This window comes from Mytilus trossulus, chromosome 8, assembly GCF_036588685.1.
Source record: "Mytilus trossulus isolate FHL-02 chromosome 8, PNRI_Mtr1.1.1.hap1, whole genome shotgun sequence".
NCBI lineage: Eukaryota > Metazoa > Mollusca > Bivalvia > Mytilida > Mytilidae > Mytilus > Mytilus trossulus.
The window spans coordinates 45,742,725-45,765,642 of NC_086380.1; the positions used below are offsets into that span (position 1 = coordinate 45,742,725).

Sequence of the window (22,918 nt, forward strand, 5' to 3'; positions counted from 1 at the left end):
CAATGACAAACTTGGAGAAAAGAATGAACAAAAAAAAACTTGCTTGTTTCTGAACAAAACCATAACTGAAAACAAATATAACAGACATCATCTTATATAAATAAGCATTGTTAACTGACCCCCCAGATTGAATGGATATGTTTCCAAAAAAAGTAATAGCAAGTTTATTTTGGCAGATTATGTTGTTTTGTTAAATAAGATTCTGTTGTTTTTTCTTGAATAATTGAAATGCTTATACATAGTACCTCAGCTAACAGCCTGTAATACCTTGAAGGTTTCAAATGTATTTAAGAATTATGCTGACTTGCATTAGATTACAGGAGATCTCATTAAGTTTTCTGATGATGTAAAAACTGGTTGCTTGTGTTGACAGACTTGGATCAGTCAGGTAACAGATACATTCTTCACAATGATGATAGATTGTTAGGTGAAGAAGCCAAGCAAATCATCTGTAGCAATCATTGCTTTAATTTCTCTATTTTTTCTATGTATATGCTTAGTGAATGGATATGGGCCTTAGTAGGATCTATGGAAAAACATTTAAAGTCAGCAGATCTTACTGCAGAATCAAAAAAATTATCAAGAACCTATTCAAAATGTCCTAGCTTTTTCATCTCTATAATTTGAACTTGCTAAACCATGTTGATGTTAAAGCTCTGTCTAGAAAAATAGTCCTGTGTTTCAAGATGTGTTGTTTAATCTTCCAAATCATAACATTGTCTGGGTAGATGTAAACAGTAAAATAATCAAGTCTGGTACAGATAGATCATCTTTCACATGAACAGATGTCACAGATTTCTAAATGAAAGGTCATGGTATTTTCTAACAACACTTAATGATGGTCCACTTCCGGTTGATTCTTTCATTGCCACCATGAACGACCAACTTCTTACTACCTCAATTTTACTAGATTTTTCTACAAATATTGAATTCATATGAATTTAAATATTAGATTATTCAATTATTAAAATGAAGGAAAAGAAATGACATGCGCAATTAGGGCAGTTTCTCAAATGTTTTGATGTTTTGCCTCCTTCCACTGTTGTAGTTCTTACTTTCTAGAAGTTTTGCCCACTCCTAACATTGTACGTTGAAATGATCAAATTCACTTGCCCTGCACAGATCAAAACTGGATGTTCTAAAATTTTGTCAGAAATAGAATGTGAAAATCAAAACAAGCATTTGAAGAAAATTTGATGCATTCTACCAGATTTTCTGTTGTCAGATATTAAATCATCATCAATTAAGTTGCAATATTGTTTGACCTTGAAAGAAATCAATAAACATAGATATGTAGTATGTGTCTTGAAAAGTAATTCATATTGATTGTAGGTAACTATGGAATCTCACAGAATATTTCTTGCTTTATTTTAGTTCTGAGAATGTTAACAAAGCTCTACAGAGTTGTTCATGTGTTTTGATTTTTGTAATCAAATCCTTGCTCTTTGAAGACCTCACTGTCTCATCCTAAGTATTGCTAGTGAATTAAGAGATTTCATAGGTGTTTTTATTAATCTTGCATGATTTCTTATTGTGAATATCAGTCTTATAATATAAATCCACATACATCAAAAGAAATATGATGAATTAAATTAAGATCAGTGATGGATTAGTTAATAAAGTACCCAGTCTTATCTTTACATAAACAATATTTATTAATATTTATGTGGATGGGGGAAAGACTATTTTAAGGATTTTTTTTATCCAAGTAATAGCTTGTCAAAACATAAAATGGTAAATGAACAGACATAGTGTTTTGTTTAAATATTAATACTTTATGTCATAGTATGACATTCAATAATGAGCATAGCCAATACCACATATTTTTTGCAGTAAAACTGTTCATCTTGTGTATGCCTTTTAACTACTTTGTACTGTTTTAGGTTTGTTATTTTAGTAAAATTAGGGGTAGAAATTATGATTCAAGCAGAAATTAAAATCACTACAGCATTATTATTATTACAGGTTTTAGCAGATTAATGAAAATAACAAATTATCTAGATTTATGTTGGATTGCCAAAGGCTTGAAAAATTTCTGATTAAAAATATTGGATTGTAATTGTGGTCCTTGCCAATTTCAAGCTGATATATAAATTCATGAAATGAAAATGATTGCTTTAAATTTACTGATATTAAAGGCAATGATTTTGATATTTATAAAGACATAAAATGATAAATGATTACAATTTTGTGAGAATTCCTATCTTCACACATTGTATGTAGAGAAAGTAGATTTTTTATTACATTTAGTTATTTCATTTGTTAATTTTAAGCTATGAGACAGTTGCAGTGTTGGATGTCTTTTGGATGGAAAGAGTACTTTAATTTGTACTTTTGAAATGAGATTAAATAGCAAAAACAGTAGGAATGAACAAACTGTTGAATTTAATTTGTCAAGCTACATTGTATTACAACTAAAACTGTTGGTACTACATTATTTATTTTTTTAAACATTAAGTTCTAAGTAAAATGGAATGTAGAATTGGTTGTTTTATTTAAATAGAATTGAAAATGTAAATTCAATGATAAGACTAGGACAATTGTGACTTAGAAATAAATTAGATTTCCAATGTAGAACAAACATCTTTAGAAAATAAGTGCCATAAAGTTTCAGGCAGCAGTCAGCAAAATTGAATGGAGCCTTGTCAAAATGTTTTGGAGCCAAGAATTGAAGAGACAACAGTCTTAACCATGTTTACAACTCTACAGAGATATGTCAGACTTGAGAGAGTTTACACATAAGAAGTCTGAATCGAACATGAATGTTTTTCATTATTTATATGATTAGGAATCAAATTATGTTGGCAAAACATTCAGGCATTTAATAGCAAGACTTGTTCAGGGATTCAAACACATTTGATTGTGATAAAAGACTTTCAAAGAAAAAAAGTTTACATTTAAAAACCCAGAGTATCATGAAATGACATAAAATCAAACATCAGTGTTTCAGAGATGGAAGAAAATCTTATCCCAGGGTAGCATATACATGTATGTTTATCCGTCTTGCACTCTTGTCATTTAATTCTTTTTGACACCCAATCAACTCAAATTATAATTTAGGAAAAAGCATGAGTGTTATTTACACTATCTCTATTATATGAGTTAAAAATCTACAATCAGGTTATATTTTACATTTTGAAAGAAGGGAGGACATTTTATATTGAGTTGAAAATTTGTTTAATATGATATATACCCTATTTGTATTTTAACCGATAGCTGGTGAGAAGATTCCAGTCTTGTAAAGAAATGGGGTAAAAATGTGTTTTTGAGACAGCAATAAGAAAAATAATATGTAAAAATATTAATAGCAAGGTTTTTCAGTGCCAAACAAGTGTCCATATCCAATTGTCAAACTTTGTCTTAAATTGTCCCCCTCCCCCTTGAATCTAGAGTAAGCTTTGACTGAAATAAATACTACAAACCTATAACAAACTTGGAGTACTCTATCTTAGGCATTCTTGTATACTAACAATTGGCTGGCATACTTCTATAGATTGCAGAATGCAGAAGCACATGTCATTGTGCAATGTCCACGTACATTCATCTTCTACTTCAGATGAGTACCATTCTGCTAACCCAGAATAATGGTGGCAATAAAATCTAAACATGAAAACAAGAGTAGTTAACAAAAAAACATTTATGTTTTGAGTTGAACATCAAGGTGATTTGCTTCAGTGGAGAGATGGTAAACTTAGATACTGTTAATGATTTGCAATTAGTAAAAGGTGGAATAGTACTCAACAGAACTGTTGAAAGTGTAAAACACATCACTGTAGAGGCATTGACTACCTAGAACCAGTTGTGATGAAATTGGCAAGTGTTTTGGTTTAATGAAGGAAGAGCTAAAGTATAACATGTTACTGAAAGAGAGCAATATCTATCTAATTTGATGAAGATTTAATTAAAATAATATTGTAATCTTTTCTCTGCAGGGAGGAAATATGTCTTTTTCTAATGTTTATGGCACAATTTGTTACAAAAATAACAAGGTGAAAATTTGGGTACGTCTGAAATTTGCTGTTGTTATGATGGGTTACTGACATAATAGATAATATATTAGATAATTGTAAAAATTTATGCATGAAAAAAATGAAATGTCAAAAATTATTCCTGATTTCTCTGTTTAATGAGGATTCTTCTCGTTACAAGTTTTTATTTGTTTTCTCTACTTGGAACTTTGTCTATTTAATTGATTTATTCTTTAAGTGAGAAAATAATAAGCATGTGGACATAGGAACTGTTTACAGGCGTGGACTAAACATTTTGGATAGATGGACATGTCCCTTTAATTGAATGATGATCATGAGGAGGAGTTTATATATCTAATTTTTTTGTTTGTTTGATGAAAAAAATCAGTGCTCTCAATTTGCTTTAAACATGTCTCACATCTTTAATGTATATATGGTCAATGGTCAATAAAAATTTTCATGGTCTACAGTAGATTTGTAAAGGCTATTATTTATATATTTCTAAAATACCAATTGTAAATCACTTCGAAAGGTCATAGATAGCAGCACACTGAACTTAGATATTAAATTCAACTGGATCTGGAAACTGCAATGTATAAGTTATTAAATTTTGTCATACATTTGAACCTTAATTCATGCATTTACATTCATTAAAACAATTAAAATCTGGATCACCAGCATAATGTTACTTGAATACAAACTATTGATAAATGTTATAATAAAAAAATTGTATAGAATATGAACAGACATATCTTGTAAAAAATAATATTTGGTGTGTAATAGGAGTGGGAGGGATGTCACAGATGTCTATATCTATGTATATACACGTACATGTACATCTCAATGAATAATTTATATCCATTGGTCTCTGTTAACTTTTCAATAGTTGCAGCTTTTTTTTCAAATTTCCTGTTATATTTAACATATTACAATGATTTTGTTCTTGAGATGTACTGTTACACCACTGTCCCATGTTAGGGTAACTCACCATACTCTGTAAGTGCCTGTCCCATGTCAGGAGCAGCTTACTCAGTGTTTGTTATTTGTTGCTATGTAGCATATTTGTTTTTCATTCGTTATTTTGTACAACGGTTAGTGGTTAGTTTTCTCATTTGAATTGTTTGACATTTATCATTTATGGGCCCTTTGTAGCTGACTGTGCATTATGGACTTTTATTAGTGAAGACCATAAGGTCACCTTTTATTGTTTATTTCTGTGTTATTTGGTTTGGTCTCTTGTGGAGAGTTGTCCCATTGGCAATTATACCACATTTTCCTGTGAAATTAGTCACATCATTTTATGTTTATGTTAGTTCTTTTATTTGAAAATAAAGTATTCCAAGAGGGCTTCTAAAATATGTTTTCATATATTTAATTGTTAGTTCAAAATACTTGTGTAATGTTATTTTGTGTTGCTCATTGGCATTTCATAGAGAAGACCATTTATTAAAAGTATTTTAATGATTGGCCAAAGGTGAAAAAATGGAATTCATAAGACATAATGAATAAAGAAATCAAAGTTCAAGATCACTTTACTTTTCTAAAAAGAAATGTTTACATGATAGCAGGTTATATTGAGTAGTTTGTTAACAACAGCATCCTATAATAGATGTTTGATTTATCAGAATTTAAATGTCAGCAAACTGATCTTCTTTATCATACAACTGTCAGTGAGATTTGTAGTCAGACATCTGGGCAACATGTGGTCAATATAATCTGGTAGTAATTGTTGAAGAACCAGCTTATGCTTAAAACCAGCCATTTTTGGGCAGGCCTATACTTTTGGGTATATACAAGAGAAGGCTATTTGGACATGTTTCACAGATGGTATCTGACAGATTTATTTGATCTATGAGCTTGAATTTCCCTCTGTAATCTTTCGCCCCTCTTTTCCAAATATTTTTATCATTATTTTTCTGTTGGAAATCCATTGACTATCTTTTCTTAATCAAGATTTAAGAAATGGGTATAATCTTAATCTTAGTACAAATATACCTTTGATCTGATCTTCTTTTCTTTATTTAAAAGAACTTTTGACAGAAAGGAATTTGGCAAGGGGAACATGTATACAAAGTGCTGATTCAGGAAAACAATCAAACTTCAGTGAACTGATGCAACCATTGATGTATGCAGGGTTAAATATATTTTTGTCAGAAAGGCCACTTTTCATTTGGAAATCAAGAGAAATCTATCAATCTATAAATAGCAGTATGCTGCATAACTTTGATGTGTATTTAACTTTGAGTATGAATAAGAAAGTGCAATGAGCTATTAACTGGTAAATTGTTTCAGATGTCATATTTCAGACATTGTTGCATAGTTATCATGCCAGAAAGATAGACTCTGAACCTGCTATTCATATCAATATGTACTAACTGCATGTGCTGGTTTTTATAAGGTGACTAGATAATACTGGAGAATCCTTGCATATTACAATATGCTTCAGTCAGTCATGGGTATTAATGTTTAAATTGCATATTATTAGTTGGTGAAAAAAAATATACAGATTTTTCTATAGAGGGTACAAATTATGAAAAAGAGAACCTTCTGTTGGGTAAATTTTGGCTTGAAAGATAAGTGATTGCGATTGGAAGCTGTTTAAGTTTCTCTACAGTAACCGTTTCTAAATGCAATGTTAATAAATAACCCTGTTTATTAGGTAAAGCAACACATAGATCTTTGATATCTTTTTTCATAGAACAGGTTAAAATCACATTTGGCAAACCAAATTTATTACATATCTTACTTAAAATCAAATGCATTATTATGATGACGATATATTTTGAAAAATAGTTGTTGATTATGCAGCTGTAATGAAGTTACATATACATTATCATGATGAAGTATTCCTATCACATTATGTGTTTATAAGTGCCAAGATCATTTACTCTGATTAGACATTTTTAATCACTTGGCTCAGGAAAGAGGAATTTTCTTTCCTTTGTACCTGTTGCAACAAGAATAGTCAATAAAGTTTTAGATGCATTTTACCAATATTAAGTTTTATAGATGTGTTATGAAAACTACTGAAATTGAAATTTTAAATGTTTTGAAAAGGTTCATTATTTAAATTGAAACAAATTGTCATCTAGGGGTGTGAGAGAATAGTAGAAAATAATAATTTTATCAACTAGTGTAACATTGGTGGTTTGGATGGCATTTGAATAAACTCATTCATTATGAGAATTGTTAAAATATCCAGCTGAAAGGCTATCATTTATGACTTAATTTAATTTGTCCTTTTATCTTGCTAAGATTTCAATAAGAAAAACATGACTAAGATACATTATTTCTTTTAAGTAATTGTCTTCCAAAGAACTATCATTTCAAAAGTTATCAGATACATCGCTTTTATTCTGATAATATTTAGGACATATTTGTTTACAAAATTGCATGTGTAAACTCTCTATGAACCTAACAGAAATGATGCAGTTGCTGTCTGATTTATCAGCTAATTATTATCTTAATGTTTAATGTAATAAATATGTTTAAATTTAGAAAATAAGATTAAAAAGATTTTTTATATATTTCAAGAATCAGAACTTCTGTTTTATTGGTAGATTTAGATATACATATATATCAAAATTTGTTTTATCAAAGAAACCAAATAATCTGTTAACTATAAAATCATTTTTTTACCTTCACCCTAATATATTTTGGTTATAATGGGGATTAAAACACTATGTATTACTTCAATGATTTACAAAGTACTATTCTTGGTTTAGGAGGTGAAGGAGACTGTTTGTATCAGCAGTTATGACCATACAACCTTGTGACTGACAGGTGTTATAGTCAGTTAATTACCAATTATCTGGACATCTTATCTATAAGCCAAATATCTTTTTTCTATAATAATATTTTATAACCCAAATTATTCCTTTCAGAATGTTAGGAATTATTGCATGGTCTTCATAAATAATGATGAGGAAATGACCTTCCTTTAACCTCAGTTCATGCCTATGCATTTCCTGTCATGCTATATACAACAATGCTCTATTCCATATTTCTAGATTACACATTAACTAAAAACTGCTATTCTAAAAGCATTTTACATATATCAAAATTTTAAACTGAAAGACACCTCCAGGGGTGCAGGAGTTTCTCGCTGCATTGAAGACCCTTTGGTGGCCTTTGGTTGCTGTCTGCCTTATGGTCAGGTTGTTGACACTTTGACACATTCCCCATTTCCATTCTCAATTATACATGTTTCTGTCTGAAAAGAACAAAGAACATGATCATGATAACCAAAAAGAAGTGACAAAAATTAAAAATAGATATTCATAGGACAACAACATAAATTGTTCAAATTGACATATGTTCAAACTGTAGATAAAATGCTTGATCTTCCTATCTGTGTTTAGAATTAGAATTGAGAATGGAAATGGGGAATATGTCAAAGAGACAACAACCTATCAAAGTGCAGACAACATCAGAAGGCCATCAAAAGTCTTCAATATGCATATGACAACTTTTTTTTTTTTTTATTGTTAAAGGTTTCTTGCAAATTTTCAATTTCTGTGAATCTTTATTTGCTGAAATGATATATTTGTATGTTATAGAAAACCTACAAAGTGGAAAGGGATAAACATAAGTTGCAATAACTTGTTTCCCAATCCACTATAAATAATTCTAACATGACGTCCTTCAAACGCTTTGAGTACACACCCGTGGTAAAATATGAATATATTGCATTGGCTGTTCCGATCGTACTCCCACGTCATATTTTTTTTATGAATGAAGTACCCGACGTCATAGAATGATGACGTTATGATTTAAGATCATTTAAGCATTTTACGGGAAAATACACGCTTTTGATACCAAAAATCATCACAACAAGTAAACGTAAACAAACGATGCTAAAATGTGGTATAAGCCCATTGTTTTATATACATAGACGACATATGATCACATATAAGTGAGTTATCATTAGAATTCATCCAAATCTATCTAAATATGATTTGTGAATAGTTTGAGCATGTCACTTATTCTGTTTGCTCTGTTCTTTTACGCCAATCTAAAAGTGCGTTAATTTATGGGAACGGCAAATAATGGCCTCCACCTAGAGCGCTTCGATCCAATAAAATTGCCGTATTTGTCCTATTAGAATCGAAATAATTCATGGGGGCTTGAATATATCTAGATTTTACCACGGGTTGTCCCTTTATGCCGATATTTTACCCCCGCTATCGCTCAGGGTAAAATATTTGTCAGAAAGGGCCAACCCGTGGTAAAATAACGATATATTCAAGATCCCATGAATTATTTCTTAAATATAATTAAACAAGTATACCATGCCTTCAAATTTTGCCTTACTTCTTTGTGTGTATCAAACAGAGAAATATGAAGTAAAGAAGGATTTATTTTGATATTGTAACTTTTTTTCAAAGCCATGTTTTATTACAGTAATCCTTCCAATTACTCCACACATAGGCAAACAAATAGTTGCTTTTCGTAGCTGCAATTAGTAGCTACTGTTCCTATTAAATTGTGATTAAAAGATTTGTGAAGCATTACTTCCAGTAATTACAAAGCTGTTAAGTTTACAGAGAAAACAGAATCAGAGGATTAAGTAGTACAACATAACTTGGTGTCTGATCCATATTTATGGATGATAAAATTTTAAAGCAACTGAACTTACCAGAGGTGCTTGAAGTCTCTAAATAGGTATTACAAATTGTGTTATTGCTGCATTGATTCTGTATTTCAAAAGAGAATCAGTTTGCCTATCTCTATGTTTTCAAAGTTAAAATGATGGTTATGTACGATTCTCTCATTCTGACCACTCAAATTCTTTGCTAATCCTTTTTAATGTTCAAATTGACATCACTAAAAACTGAAAATATGAATGGAAAGCTGATGACCAAATGTATAATAGATTAATGTAAAAAGTGTGTTTTTCCTATGGGATATAAACATGCCTTATGGAAAGTTTGGGAAAATATGTTGTGACAAATCATTTATTTAATAAAATTGAGCATGGAACACTTTAAACACACTTCATATTTATTTTATTGATAGTTTAAATAAAATATCAAGCTCTGGTAATTGTTATTCAAATTCTGCTATTCTGTTAGGAAATTATAATTTTATTTTGTGATTTTTTTCATGATCTTATAGTGTCAGTTGTTTGCCCTCTATGGCAATAAAGTCAGTTTGGAGAAACTGAAGCCAGAAGGTCATTGACATGCGTGTGTCCTTGATTTAGCACATATTTGATACGTCAGCCTTGCTATTCAGATCCCTATATAACAGATTGTTATGAAAAACTGCCAACAGTTCTCAATGATAGGAGTTAAATTGCCAATTAGACTTCTAGAATTCAAGCACATAGTAATTTTCCCCTGTTGAATACCCCAAATTGTGATGGCATTGAATTCTTCTTTTTGCAGAAAGGTAATAAGCTGTGAAATAGGTAGAGGTTACCTAAGGATAACATTCCAGAAAAGATTATTTTAGTTTATATAATCATGTTGATTTAATTAGCAAACCTTGCAGCATGCATTGGGCATCTTTCTCTCACAACATTGCCACCTCTGGCTAGGAAAACATATGTTTTATATATCCTATTCTAATTTGTTGTGTCAGAAACTGTTGGTTTTTCTTCGACAGATGTATTATATATCTGTGTACATCATTTCTCCATATTTAGGTGTGACGTAGCTGATTCTTGTGGTTTATTGGGTACTCATTTTTTTTCTTTCACATAATTGTTTTGATAAACTGTCCAGATTCAATAGCTTATTTTAGAAATATCATCTAACTTTGTTTGTAGTATCTACATTCAGATCATTTGAAAGCTTTTTTTATATCAAGGGGTCTCATACACTTTCGAGATGTAAAGCTTCTAATCTTAGAACCGCTTTAATAATAAATTCTTCTCCAAGGTTAAAGAAAACTATGCTTACAGAAAAATTTCTTGGAGTGCAGAAACAAAAAAAACCTGATAGAATGGGATTGATAAACTTGTTAAATTAAGATAATACAGATGAAAGTGTGCCTCCACAACAGTTGTATTTGAAATGGAACATAGCAACTATTGCTCATTTATTGTACATTACCTATACAGTAATGGAGAAATCAAGGTCATCTCAGTGTTGATGATGTATAATTGATTTGAATCTCTGCATCAGTAAGGGATTACAGATGAGAAGTAAAAAGATTGCTTGTTGATCGTGTCATATCAGAATATTAGACCACTGGTCTAAGATGTATGGGCCTGTTAGACAGTAGGAATTTCTTGAATTTTTTAGAAGGAATTAAAAAGAAATTGTGCTGATTTAAAATACATATCTGTTTTGCCATTTGTTGTCACAATATTATAAGTTATATGGTTCGCTACTGACCCCCTACGGATCCATAGAGGGTTAGTAAAACCCATAGGGGGTGAGGCCGGAGGCCGAGTCCCCTATGGATTTTACTAACCCTCTATGGATCTGTAGGGGGTCAGTAGTTAACCGTATAACGAATTTATCCCACTCCAGACTTTTTCTGCTGCGTTTTGTTGTAAAATAAACAACGAAACACAACAATATTAATAGATGACGTCACCATTACCGCGTCACGAACCCCCTATGAAACTTACTAACCCCCTACGGGCTCATAGGGGGTCACCACGTGACGGCATTAAACCAATCACAATGTGATAATTTACCTGCAGTGCGATAAACATGTATATATATTAGGAGTATATGGTACTATTTTATTTCAACAGCCCACCAAAAAAGTAGAGAAATTTAATATGAATGTTTGTCTCAAGATTGCAAATATCATCATTGTTTTCATGCTAGGTTGAATCATGTACCTTCTCATCAGTTGTATGTGTGTTTTTCAATCAAAACCCCATCACCTTATATTTATACAATTCTAGTGACAATCCTGGAATTAAACTGTAATTGGCATAAATTGGCAGAAAAAAAATCTATGAGACTGTTGAAGTTTGATCTTGGTCTTGTTTATTAGAGATCATAACCTATGGCAAACATCCCTGATTGGTTGTAAACAGTTATAAACCATTACTTGATAGGTCTAATCTGGTTATAGGTGAGATTCAATGATTCCCACCTGTAATCACCTGTAAGGTATATCTTTTCTGTACAGATTATTACTGAGATATGATTGATTTTTTATTGGGAATTAAGCAATGAGAATACCTGTATTAAGATTGATTTTAGAAAAGTGCTGAATCTGTCTTTAAAAAAAATCATTATAAAAATGTAATCAAGTTTATTAGTTTTTGATGGACTTATCTCCATAAAATTGGGATTTTTCTCAATTTTGAAGTTTTCAGCTAGAATGTTATCATCAGTAACTTTAAAATATTTTATTTTGATTTTTAATTAGTCAGTATAGGAGGAAACTACTACATTGTATTTGTTTTCATAAAAAGGTTTAAAGATTTAGGTGACATTAAAATACTTTGGCAATCAGTTGGGGCTCTGTATTTAACAGATTATACTGTTTCAGCTGTTAAAATATACAGACATCAACAAAGGCTTGTTAACAACAGGAGATGTAGAAATTAAGTTGGAAAACTTGTGTTATTATTTTATCAAGATAATCTATACCAGAACATCCCCTAGTTAATGTGTGGTAAAAATGTCAAAGTTGATTATAGACAATTAGCAATTTAAACTTAAGTAATCAGTAAGGCATTTAGCAGGAGATACCTGTGGTGTTTAGATGGGAAATTACATCACTGATTATTTAGACATTTACATGTAATTTTTTTCAGCTTTGGAAGTCTTTGATACTAAGAAAATTAATTTCATGGTCTGAAGTTTGCATCTGTAATTTTACTGTCTTTCCTAGTGAATCCAATTATTTTGTCAAATGTGAAAGTTACTTCTGATTTTTGTGTGGTCAAAGAGAGATAACCTCAGTTTTTCAAATACAAAAATACTATTTTTTTAATTGATTGGGCAAGATCCAACAGTTTACATACATTTAACCCAGAAAACACATTGCTAAATTACAAATGTGATTTATGGTCGATATTCAAAAGAAATTTTGGTTCTTTTTAGGAAAAATCAGAGACGAAATGATGGATACAGAAACAGAGAAGACACCACTGCAACAGAAATTAGACGAATTTGGACAACAATTGTCTAAGGTATTTCTCACAAAAAATATGTCATATTTATATATAATTAAGACTAGACCAACTAATTGTGGCATACAATAAATGATCACACCTTGATTAACAGTTTGAAATAAAGACTGCTTGTTTCCTGCTGGGATAATGCTTATCTGCTGTTCTGATTGGCTGATTGACGAGGGTGATATAAAAATATATAATCCAGGTGTGAAAAAACAATCTGTATCTCATGTGGTGTAATTAGTTCAGTAAATAATTGTCTGGTCTGTTTCATAGCTGATGTTCCCAATCAGTTTGATCTGCAAGCTAAATAGTATCATATTAGAACCTACAAGGTTACGTCCTTCAATATGAGAATCCAGCATGATATATATCTACCATGCAGTTCAATGCCCTGATTACCATGCTACCTTATAATAACATCTTATTGGTTTGTGATTCAGCTCCAACTGATTGATTTGATTCTTATTTGAAATTACAGAATTGATTTTAATACATTGTTATGACAAAATAAAGATATGAATTGTTTTCCCCTTAATTACAAATATACCTTGGAATTTTGCCCTACCTGTAAAAAATATTAAGTATATATGATATAAGTGATTTTTTTCTTTATCAGCATTTAAATTTTGATTATGAAAATAAGAATGTGAATTGTTTCTCCCTAATAACCTATCTGCAATGCACCTTAGCATTATTTGCCTTTCAAGAGATTTTTTCACCATAATCATTTAAATTCTGATTAGTATGGAAAATAGAATGTAGCTTGTTTCCCTCTAATTAACTGTCTGCAATGCACCCTAGTAGTACATCGATCTACATGTATGTCAACCTTGCATGAATGTTCCTATTTAAGAAAAAAAATTCAAAATCATTAAAGCTTAAAAAAAATGCACTGAAATTCTGATTATAGTACAAATGTAGTATATATATATATATCGGTTGAAAAAATACTTCCATACCTGTGCAAAATTATTTTGAAAGTGAAAAGCAATTGATACTTTTTAATATCAACTTAGTAGAGGTCCAATGCACATATAGGTTTACTTTTCTTTTAAATATTTTCTTCCAAATATATATTTAATTATCAGTACTTCTTTGACCCTTAAATCTGACCTGCAGATGATTGTTTTTTTGGGTAAGATCACAATAAGGATCATTTGTACTACTGTACACAGGTTAAACTGTGTATCTGTTTACTGATAACAAATTATCTGTAAGCATACTGTGGTGGTTTTGCATGGTCACTGAAAAAGTTCTGATGACCAGGAACACCAGTAGGTCAACAGAAATGAGGAGGTTGTCTTGGTTAACCAGTTTAAGATTAAAGGTGGAAACTGCTTTCTTTTGTTAAATCACCTATAAATGAACTTTTCAAATATTGGAGAAAATTACACGAGTTACACTAAATATAAGGAGACAAATAAACAATTCAATTTCAAAGAAAATGGTTTGAATAATGTTTTGGTGATTGTTTTAAGATTTTTACTCCACTGAATGTAAACAAATTTAAATCAATCTGAATCTAAGGGGCAGAAGTTCAAATCAAGTAAAGATAGGATTGGTATTGTTTTCTGGTCGGTTGTCCATGTGACAAATAAAGGCTTTGATCTTCATAACGCTGAACTTGAATGTTATTGATGTAAAAGTTATTGTTCGCTAGCCATGTAATAGTTATTTAGTTAAATGAACTTCATCCTTGCAGAAGTTGTTGATTGAATATCTCCATTTTCTCAGTGTTTGATTGGCTCTCTCAAAAGTACCACTACCTATTATTCTGTCGGAAATTATAGATTTTGACAATGTCTAATATCTAAATGAAAAGAGGGACCATATAAATTCTTTTTTGTATAACTCTTCAATATGTCATCAGATCTAGAGTTTTAGATAAATTGATTTTCAAAATGGATAAAACCTAAACCTAAAACACAACACACTGACAATGTTAATGAATGAAAAGAGAAGTGTGTAACAAATGGAAGAGACAAGCAATGAGTTGACCCTCGGGAGTCGACCAAGTCTATCAATTCAGCTGTGTGTTCATTCTTGATAAATTTTCATTTATTAAAACGAGAAAAAATTATATCAATCACAGTCAATGGTGTTGGTAAATATTATTATTTTGGTTAATAAAATCTTGTCTATTCAAAGTTATGCCTTTAAAACATTATGGTACATTGATACATAAAAGACACACATCTGATAAACGTCTTGTTCTATATAGATGTCTCATTCAGTTAAAACCTATTTCGTGCTTGTTATCACTAGTGACCAATCCAGTGTAGATAATATAAATTGCAAATTTTCCATACAAAAGGGAAAACAGAATTTCAGAAATCAATTATAAATAGTTTGATTGGATTTGAAGTATTAAGACTTAGATTCTGTTATATATCATGTATATTGATCTGAAATAGATATACAGAATGTATAATCTTCATATTGTTGGATTTAGCAGAATATCGTTCAAGTTTATGAATTTTTATCTTTTCTGTTTGCATTTCATTTCTTGTTAGCTTTTTTCTGATTAATATTTTATTCAGTGGTCAATATTTATTTCTTCAGTCATGAATATGCATGAAAATGTTTGCTGCTAGCATAAGAAATTCAATTAATGTCTGTAAGCAGATCAATGTAAACTAACTCCTCTTCAACTGGTAAACACAAGTATATATAATCTAGTGTTGCACATTATTCCTTTGCTTGTCTATTACTTGAGGGTTTTGTATCTTATGCATACACCTCACATGAATAGTTAATGCATTATTTTTTAGCTCACCTGGTCGTCGTCCGTCGTCCTGCGTCCGTCGTCGTTAACTTTTACAAAAATCTTCTCCTCTGAAACTGCTGGGCCAAATTACTCCAAACTTTACCATAATCATCATTGGGGTATCTAGTTTAAAAATTGTGTGGCGTGACCCCGCCACCTAACCAAGATGGCCGCCAAGGCTAAAAATAGAACATAGGGGTAAAATGCAGTTTTTGGCTTATAACTCAAAAACCAAAGCATTTAGAGCAAATCTGACATGGGGTAAAAATGTTCATCAGGTCAAGATCTATCTGCCCTGAAATTTTCAGATGAATCAGACAACCCGTTGTTGGGTTGCTGCCCCTAAATTGTTAATTTTAAGGAAATTTTGCTGTTTTAGGTTATTATCTTGAATATTATTATAGATAGAGACAAACTGTAAATAGCAATAATGTTCAGCAAAGTAAGATCTACAAAAAAGTTAACATATCCGAAATAGTCAAATGACCCCTTTAGGAGTTATTGCCCTTTATAGTCAATTTTTAACCATTTTTTGTAGATCTTAGTAATCTTTTACAAAAATCTTCTCCTCTGAAACAACTTCGCCAAATTAAACCAACCTTGGCCACAACAATCATTGGGGTATTTAGTTTAAAAAATGTGTGGCGTGACCCCGCCAACCAACCAAGATGGCCGCCACAACTAAAAATAGAACATAGGGGTAAAATGCAGTTTTTGGCTTATTACTCAAAAACCAAAGCATTTAGAGCAAATCTGACAGTGGTATAATTATTCATCAGGTCAATATCTTTCAGCCCTGAATTTTTCAGGTGAATTGGACAACCCGTTGTTGGGTTGCTGTCCCTGAATTGGCAATTTCAAGGAAATTTTGCTGTTTTTGGTTATTATCTTGAATATTATTATAGATAGAGATAAACTGTAAACAGCAATAATGTTAAGCAAAGTAAGATCTACAAATAAGTTAACAGGACCGAAATGGTCAGTTGACCCCTTAAGGAGTTATTGCCCTTTATAGTGAATTTTTAACCATTTTTTCGTAAATCTTAGTAATCTTATACAAAAATCTTCTCTGAAACTACTGGGCCAAGTTAATTATAGATAGCGATAATTGTAAGCAGCTAGAATGTTCAGTAAAGTAAGATGAACAAACACATCACCATCACCAAAACACAATTTTGTCATGAATCCATCTACGTCCTTTGTTTAATATTCACAAAAACCTAGGTGAGCGACACAGGCTCTTTAGAGCCTCTAGTTTATTTCTGGGAAGAGTCCTTTGAAGAGAATTAAAACATAATAAAAAAATACATGTTTCTAAGTTTCTTCATTTTATTAAACCTTTCAGCAAATATTCAGAAAAACTTTTAATCAATTTGATACCGAACCTTCTTTGATCTTGTGGATATCCATTAAATTTTATTTATTAGAAGTCATAATTTCATCTTCATCAAATATGATGATCTTTAATAACCAAATTTTCTTTGAAATTATACACCTGGATTATGGGAGAAAGTCATTGATATTGGTTTGTTTCTTTTGAAATGAAGAGTAAGAGTTTTTTGCCATGTTATGAGGAATATTTAATGAGATATGAAGAGATATCTTGTCTGAACATTTATTACCAAGATTATATGACTGAAGCAATGATAACTCTTGGCTGTTGTCTATACCATTTATTAGTTTCTATGGTAAATAATTGCAGTAGAAGTTTTGTAATGACAATTATGTTTTGCATCTGCATTCCTCTTGTATATCTTCTGTATATATTTGAAGTCTTTGATAAGGTACATTTATATTCAAAAGCTTTGTCAGTGCTTTTATTTGAGAAGAACATGCTTAGAGCTAGTATTAGCTACTTAATATTAAAGTAATCTTAGTAATCTCAGAGTTAACAAAATGTTCTCTAGTCAAATACCCATTTTCCTTTTTTTTACTACAGGATATATAGGATTAGAAAACACTGGTCTATCTTTGTTGTCAGATAAGAAAAGTCTTTGTCATTCTACCATTGGGTAGTTGGATAGTCCATCAGCTGTCTACCTATGAACATTAGGATAGGGAAACAATTGTCTATCTTTGTTGTCAGATAAGAAAAGTCTTTGTCATTCTACCATTGGGCAGTAGGATAGTCCAACACTTGTCTACCTATGAACATTAGGATAGGGAAACACTGGTCTATCTTTGGCAAGTTGAACATTTCAATATTAGTATTGATGGTCACAAAGATAGCTTAACAAGTGTATGCAACTGTTTCTGAATCAATAAAACTCATTTAGAATAATTTTTATTTCTTACAGCAGTCAAGTTTTGCCGGAGGCCTTTATTTCAAAAGACAACAATGTTTATAAGAATTGACTTTGAATGAGTATGTTTGCATATGCTGTAGATGTGTTTCACTTTTAAATGTTATTTTTACCATTTGATTTTTTCAGGTGATCACTATTATTTGTATTGCTGTATGGGCCATCAACATCGGACATTTCAATGATCCAGCTCACGGTGGATCATGGGTCAAGGTAAGCTGTTGTGATTCATTTGTAAATAATGTCACCATAATAGTCAAAATCAGATCACTGTTATAATATGGACACAATATTCAGTAATCTGACTTTACTCCAACACAGTAAAAAAAACATAACGACAGATAAAAAGCTCCCAATATGTAATAATACATAAAGATTTAGTTCTGATATTGAAAATTCATCATTTACAAATAATAACACTTCCATTGCTTCTGTTGTTGTAATATAAAAGGCTAAATTGGTATAAAGAATATGCATGTAACACTTAGTTTTTTCTAAAAGACACTATTTTCTGAAGGTATTGAAAGAATTTAATTTAATAGATCAGTAAGAGAATATTGATTTCACGGCAACAGTTTACAGAATATTGACACAATTGTTTTAAATCACCTATATTTCTGAAGGACGTCAGTGTTACTTAGTTTTAAATGGTCAATAAATAGTGTACAGAGTCCTGACTAAAAATCTAAAAGGGAAAATGTAAAGATAAATTGCCTTTTAACAGACTAAACAAATAAATGTTGTGACAGTGGTTATTGTCCATGTTAAGTGGTCAGTCATATATATATTGATATATCTGCAAAGTTTCATTTGCATCCAAGCAAAAGATGACATAAATGGTAAAGTGATAAGTTCCAGAATCTGACTTGAAGTCATAATTGTGTTTAAACAGGAAGTTAATGTATGATAGGTTACACTCTCAGGGGAACAGTGCTGCATTAAAGGCTCAATATTCCAATATATACTGACCATAAACAGATAGATTTAGTAGATTTTTGCATGTTATATGTAAAAGATGTTATTGGTTAGGATATTTGTGAAACTTAAGACTTACTATTATATCCATATTAAATAAACTTTTAAGGGGTAGAATGAATAATTAATCAGGAAGCTAGATATAAGAAGATGTGGTGTGAATGCCAATAAATCAACTCTCCATCCAAGTTACAATTTGTAAAGTAAACCATTATAGTCATAGATTTACTTGAATGTTCATTTATTTTGATATTTATTTATTTGTAGGGAGCTATCTATTATTTCAAAATTGCTGTAGCTTTGGCTGTGGCTGCTATCCCAGAAGGTTTACCCGCTGTCATTACAACTTGTCTAGCCTTAGGTTTGTATGTGAATACCAGTGGTCATTCCCTTTCTTAGAACTGTCATATATATATTCTTCTTAATATCATTACACTTTTAACTAGTCTCTGGTTGGCTAGAAATTATACATATCATACTCCCCTGTATCCCATGCAATACACATTTTTCACAACTTTTGTAAAAAGAATATCCATGATTTTTGGGTCCATGAGTGAAAGAAACTCTTATGAAAGTAAGCTAAAATTCAATCAATTGTTTATTCCAATCTAACTGAAAAGATTTGCAAAATCAAAATATGATGTGAGAATACTTGAGGTCAAAGGCAGTAAGGCTATATCACAGATGTTGGTTAAAATTTGCATTTATCTATGGCTTGTTGGTTTTAAGGGAAAAATGTTTACCAAAATCTGTGACATAGCCAACTTACTGTAACTTGAACTTAGCACAAAAAGACCAAGACTGACAGAACAGCAATTACATGTGATAGGCAAAACATTCTAAATACAACAGACATGAAAATAAGTACATAGCAAAATGAAAAAAAAAAAAATGTTTTCTTTCTATTACAATAATCAGTAAGACATATAACAATCGATGTTTCTCTTACAAGTCTAGGCCTCACACTAGGTCATACAACTTACAACCAGTTGAAAACTTTTCATATTGTGTACAAAATACAAGTATTTCTGAAGTAGTGGTCAATCCTAGCAGGTTTAGTTGAATGACTATACAGCTTTAGAATATTTCAAAATAATCATTTTAAAGGTCATTGTGAACCCATCACTATAATAAAAACTTTTACAATATATACTGTGGATTCGTTTATAATTGTGGATACCAGTTTTGTTGATTGAGGAAAAATTATACTTTCATAAATACTTGATTTTGTGGTTTTGCCAAAGTTTGCATACACGCTGAAATTATGTTTTTTTTCAATGAACACTTAAATATGTAAATTCCACAAGTGAAAATGAATCCACAGTAATAAAAAGACAACCTAAAATTTTACTAATTCATACTGTATTTTGTATTTCAGGTACACGAAGAATGGCAAAGAAAAATGCAATTGTGAGAAGTTTACCCTCAGTAGAGACTCTTGGTTGTACTTCAGTAATCTGTTCTGATAAAACTGGTACCCTGACAACCAATCAGATGTCTGTTTGTAGGGTATGTAGATTGAACCAGTCATCTTGCAGAATACACAAATTTTTTTTTTCTATTTAAGAAAAGCCTAAATCACTCAAGAAATAGGTGACTGGAAATAACAAGAAGGTTAAAAGATAAACAATTACACAAACAAACAAAAACAACTGAGAATGGAATATGTTTTGTCAAAGTAAAAAATATTTTGAATTTCTGCATTTTAATATTTGAGGTTTGGGTGCTTTGTTTCTCGATCAGACTGATTAATGAGATTACATAAGATGGTATAAGTCATTAGTACATATGTACATTAGTGCCAGGAATGTTATAACATTGGGTTATTTAATGTTTCCTATGTTCATCACTACACATGGTACCAATTAGTTTACAGTAGATAATGAGCAGTAATAAATTAGTGTTTATCTTATTGTCAAAACATCACTCCTTTAATATTTTGTATCACTTAAGTTACAAATGACATTCTATTTTTGTCTCAAGATGATGGCAAATATTTGCATCTATTCTTAATATAAACTTACTGAAGTACTAAATGTGAAATGTAAAACACAATATCAGATTACTTTATAATTATTTGATCAATGACGACAAAAGGGCATGTGTTGAATGATTTGAGTTAATGAAACAGAATAACATCCATTTCAGAATGAAACATTCAAATCTGCTTAGCTTTGTTTGAAGTCCTTTCTGACTTTTTCCCCCCTAGGAGTTAGACAACAGCTTATGTCACACATTTATCTTGACTCATCTGAATTCAAAGCTATAAATGTTTTTGTTGATCATGAAAAATGAGTACAAATTTTGTATATGTTTATTTTAGATGCTCACATTTGCCAAAATCGAAGGAAATGATGTTAAAACAGATCAGTTTGAAATCACAGGATCAACTTATGCCCCTGAAGGTGACATGTAAGTACTCACAACAAAAAATCTTCTGTTTAGACACAATATAAAATACCTGAAGTTGCAATATCAAATCATCAGTCTACTCATTTCCAATTTAGACAACATAAAGCATACCATTGTTTAAGAAAGAATTGATGCAAACTATACTCTATTGTAGTTTCAACATAGGTAAGCATTATATTCGTGATTATTTTTGCCTGAGCAATAGTGAGGAATAAAATAACATGAATATATAATATATAACTACAATAAAGTATAGCTTGCATCAACTATTTCGATTCTGAATAGGACAATTAAGGTAATTTTTATGTCCGATAAGTGTAAAAGCATTTGTGTAGGCTCTTCGAAGAACCTCCCTTTTTTGTTTGTAAAGAAGCAAACAACTGGCACTGTGATTTTTCAGAGGAAGGAGTTTGAACATCCAGCATGAACGGTTGTTGTATCTAGGTCAAATATGTGACCACCAATAAATGTCAATTTCAGACTGCAACACATTACAGTCATAATAAATGAATAAGTAACATCATGTGCACCTGGGCCCAAAACATACATTTTGATAGTTTCAGGATAGGTGCATGGATCTCTTTGAAATATGTACCACAATGTTCAATTTAACAAATGGAAGGCTGGGATTGAGTTTGGGGTTAATTGCTTAAAACATGTAGGAATTGGGGGGGGGGGGGGGGGGGGAGGGGCAATAAGAAGATTTTTTTGAGTTTCCAGACAATAACTTGTGTTTAAATGTATGGATCTCTCTGAAATTGTACTACAAGATTTCATACTACAAAGGAAAGGCTAAGATTGAGATTTAGGCTTATTGCCCAAAGAAGGTGGGATTTTTTGTTTACAGTTTATTTTAGGGGATTCATATTTTTTATTTCAAATTTCAAATTTTTGAGAAGTTTCAAGAAGAAATCTTCAATCGCACAGTATTGTGCAACAGATTTGTAAGATCTTTGACCACATTTATTTTGTGTCAGAAGCCTATACTATGTCAAAAATTTGATCACAATCCAAATTCAGACAGTCTCAAGCTTGAATATTGTGTCCAAATTCCCCAACTGTTCAGGGTTATACCTCTGCGTTCATATCAGGCTGCACTCAGCGAAGCATTTTATTTTATTTATTCAATTATCAAAACCATTTTTCAGGTTTATAAATTTAAAAAAAACAAAGTGATAGGGATTGACAATTTAAAATTTTGGCGTTTCTATATACTGCAGTGTAGAATTTGAAAACCATGCACAGCAAGAACACCAAAACACAAAGATCTTTAATTCAGCAATCTTTTCATTGATCATGTTCATCTAATACTAAGACTCCAAAATTCAAAAAAATCTAATCCATTTGAGATGCTGAAATAAATGCAATGTTTCTTTGATATATATGTAATTTGAAA

At 30.9% G+C, this 22,918-nt stretch overlaps 1 protein-coding gene across 6 annotated transcripts in view; it reads left to right on the forward strand.

Annotated features, from left to right (window-relative positions):
• LOC134681023 (calcium-transporting ATPase sarcoplasmic/endoplasmic reticulum type-like) overlaps window positions 1-22,918 on the forward strand; it is a 62,402-nt gene that overhangs the window by 18,104 nt on the left and 21,380 nt on the right. For all 6 annotated transcript variants that reach the window (XR_010100554.1, XM_063540389.1, XM_063540388.1 and 3 more), the window contains 5 exons: window positions 12,989-13,077; window positions 18,265-18,348; window positions 19,378-19,471; window positions 20,489-20,619; window positions 21,434-21,522. Coding sequence is in view for 5 of the 6 variants with exons in the window: in XM_063540389.1 (XP_063396459.1) it covers window positions 12,989-13,077; window positions 18,265-18,348; window positions 19,378-19,471; window positions 20,489-20,619; window positions 21,434-21,522 (487 nt within the window). In the remaining variant the exon portion in view is untranslated. The remainder of the gene's footprint in view (window positions 1-12,988; window positions 13,078-18,264; window positions 18,349-19,377; window positions 19,472-20,488; window positions 20,620-21,433; window positions 21,523-22,918) is intronic.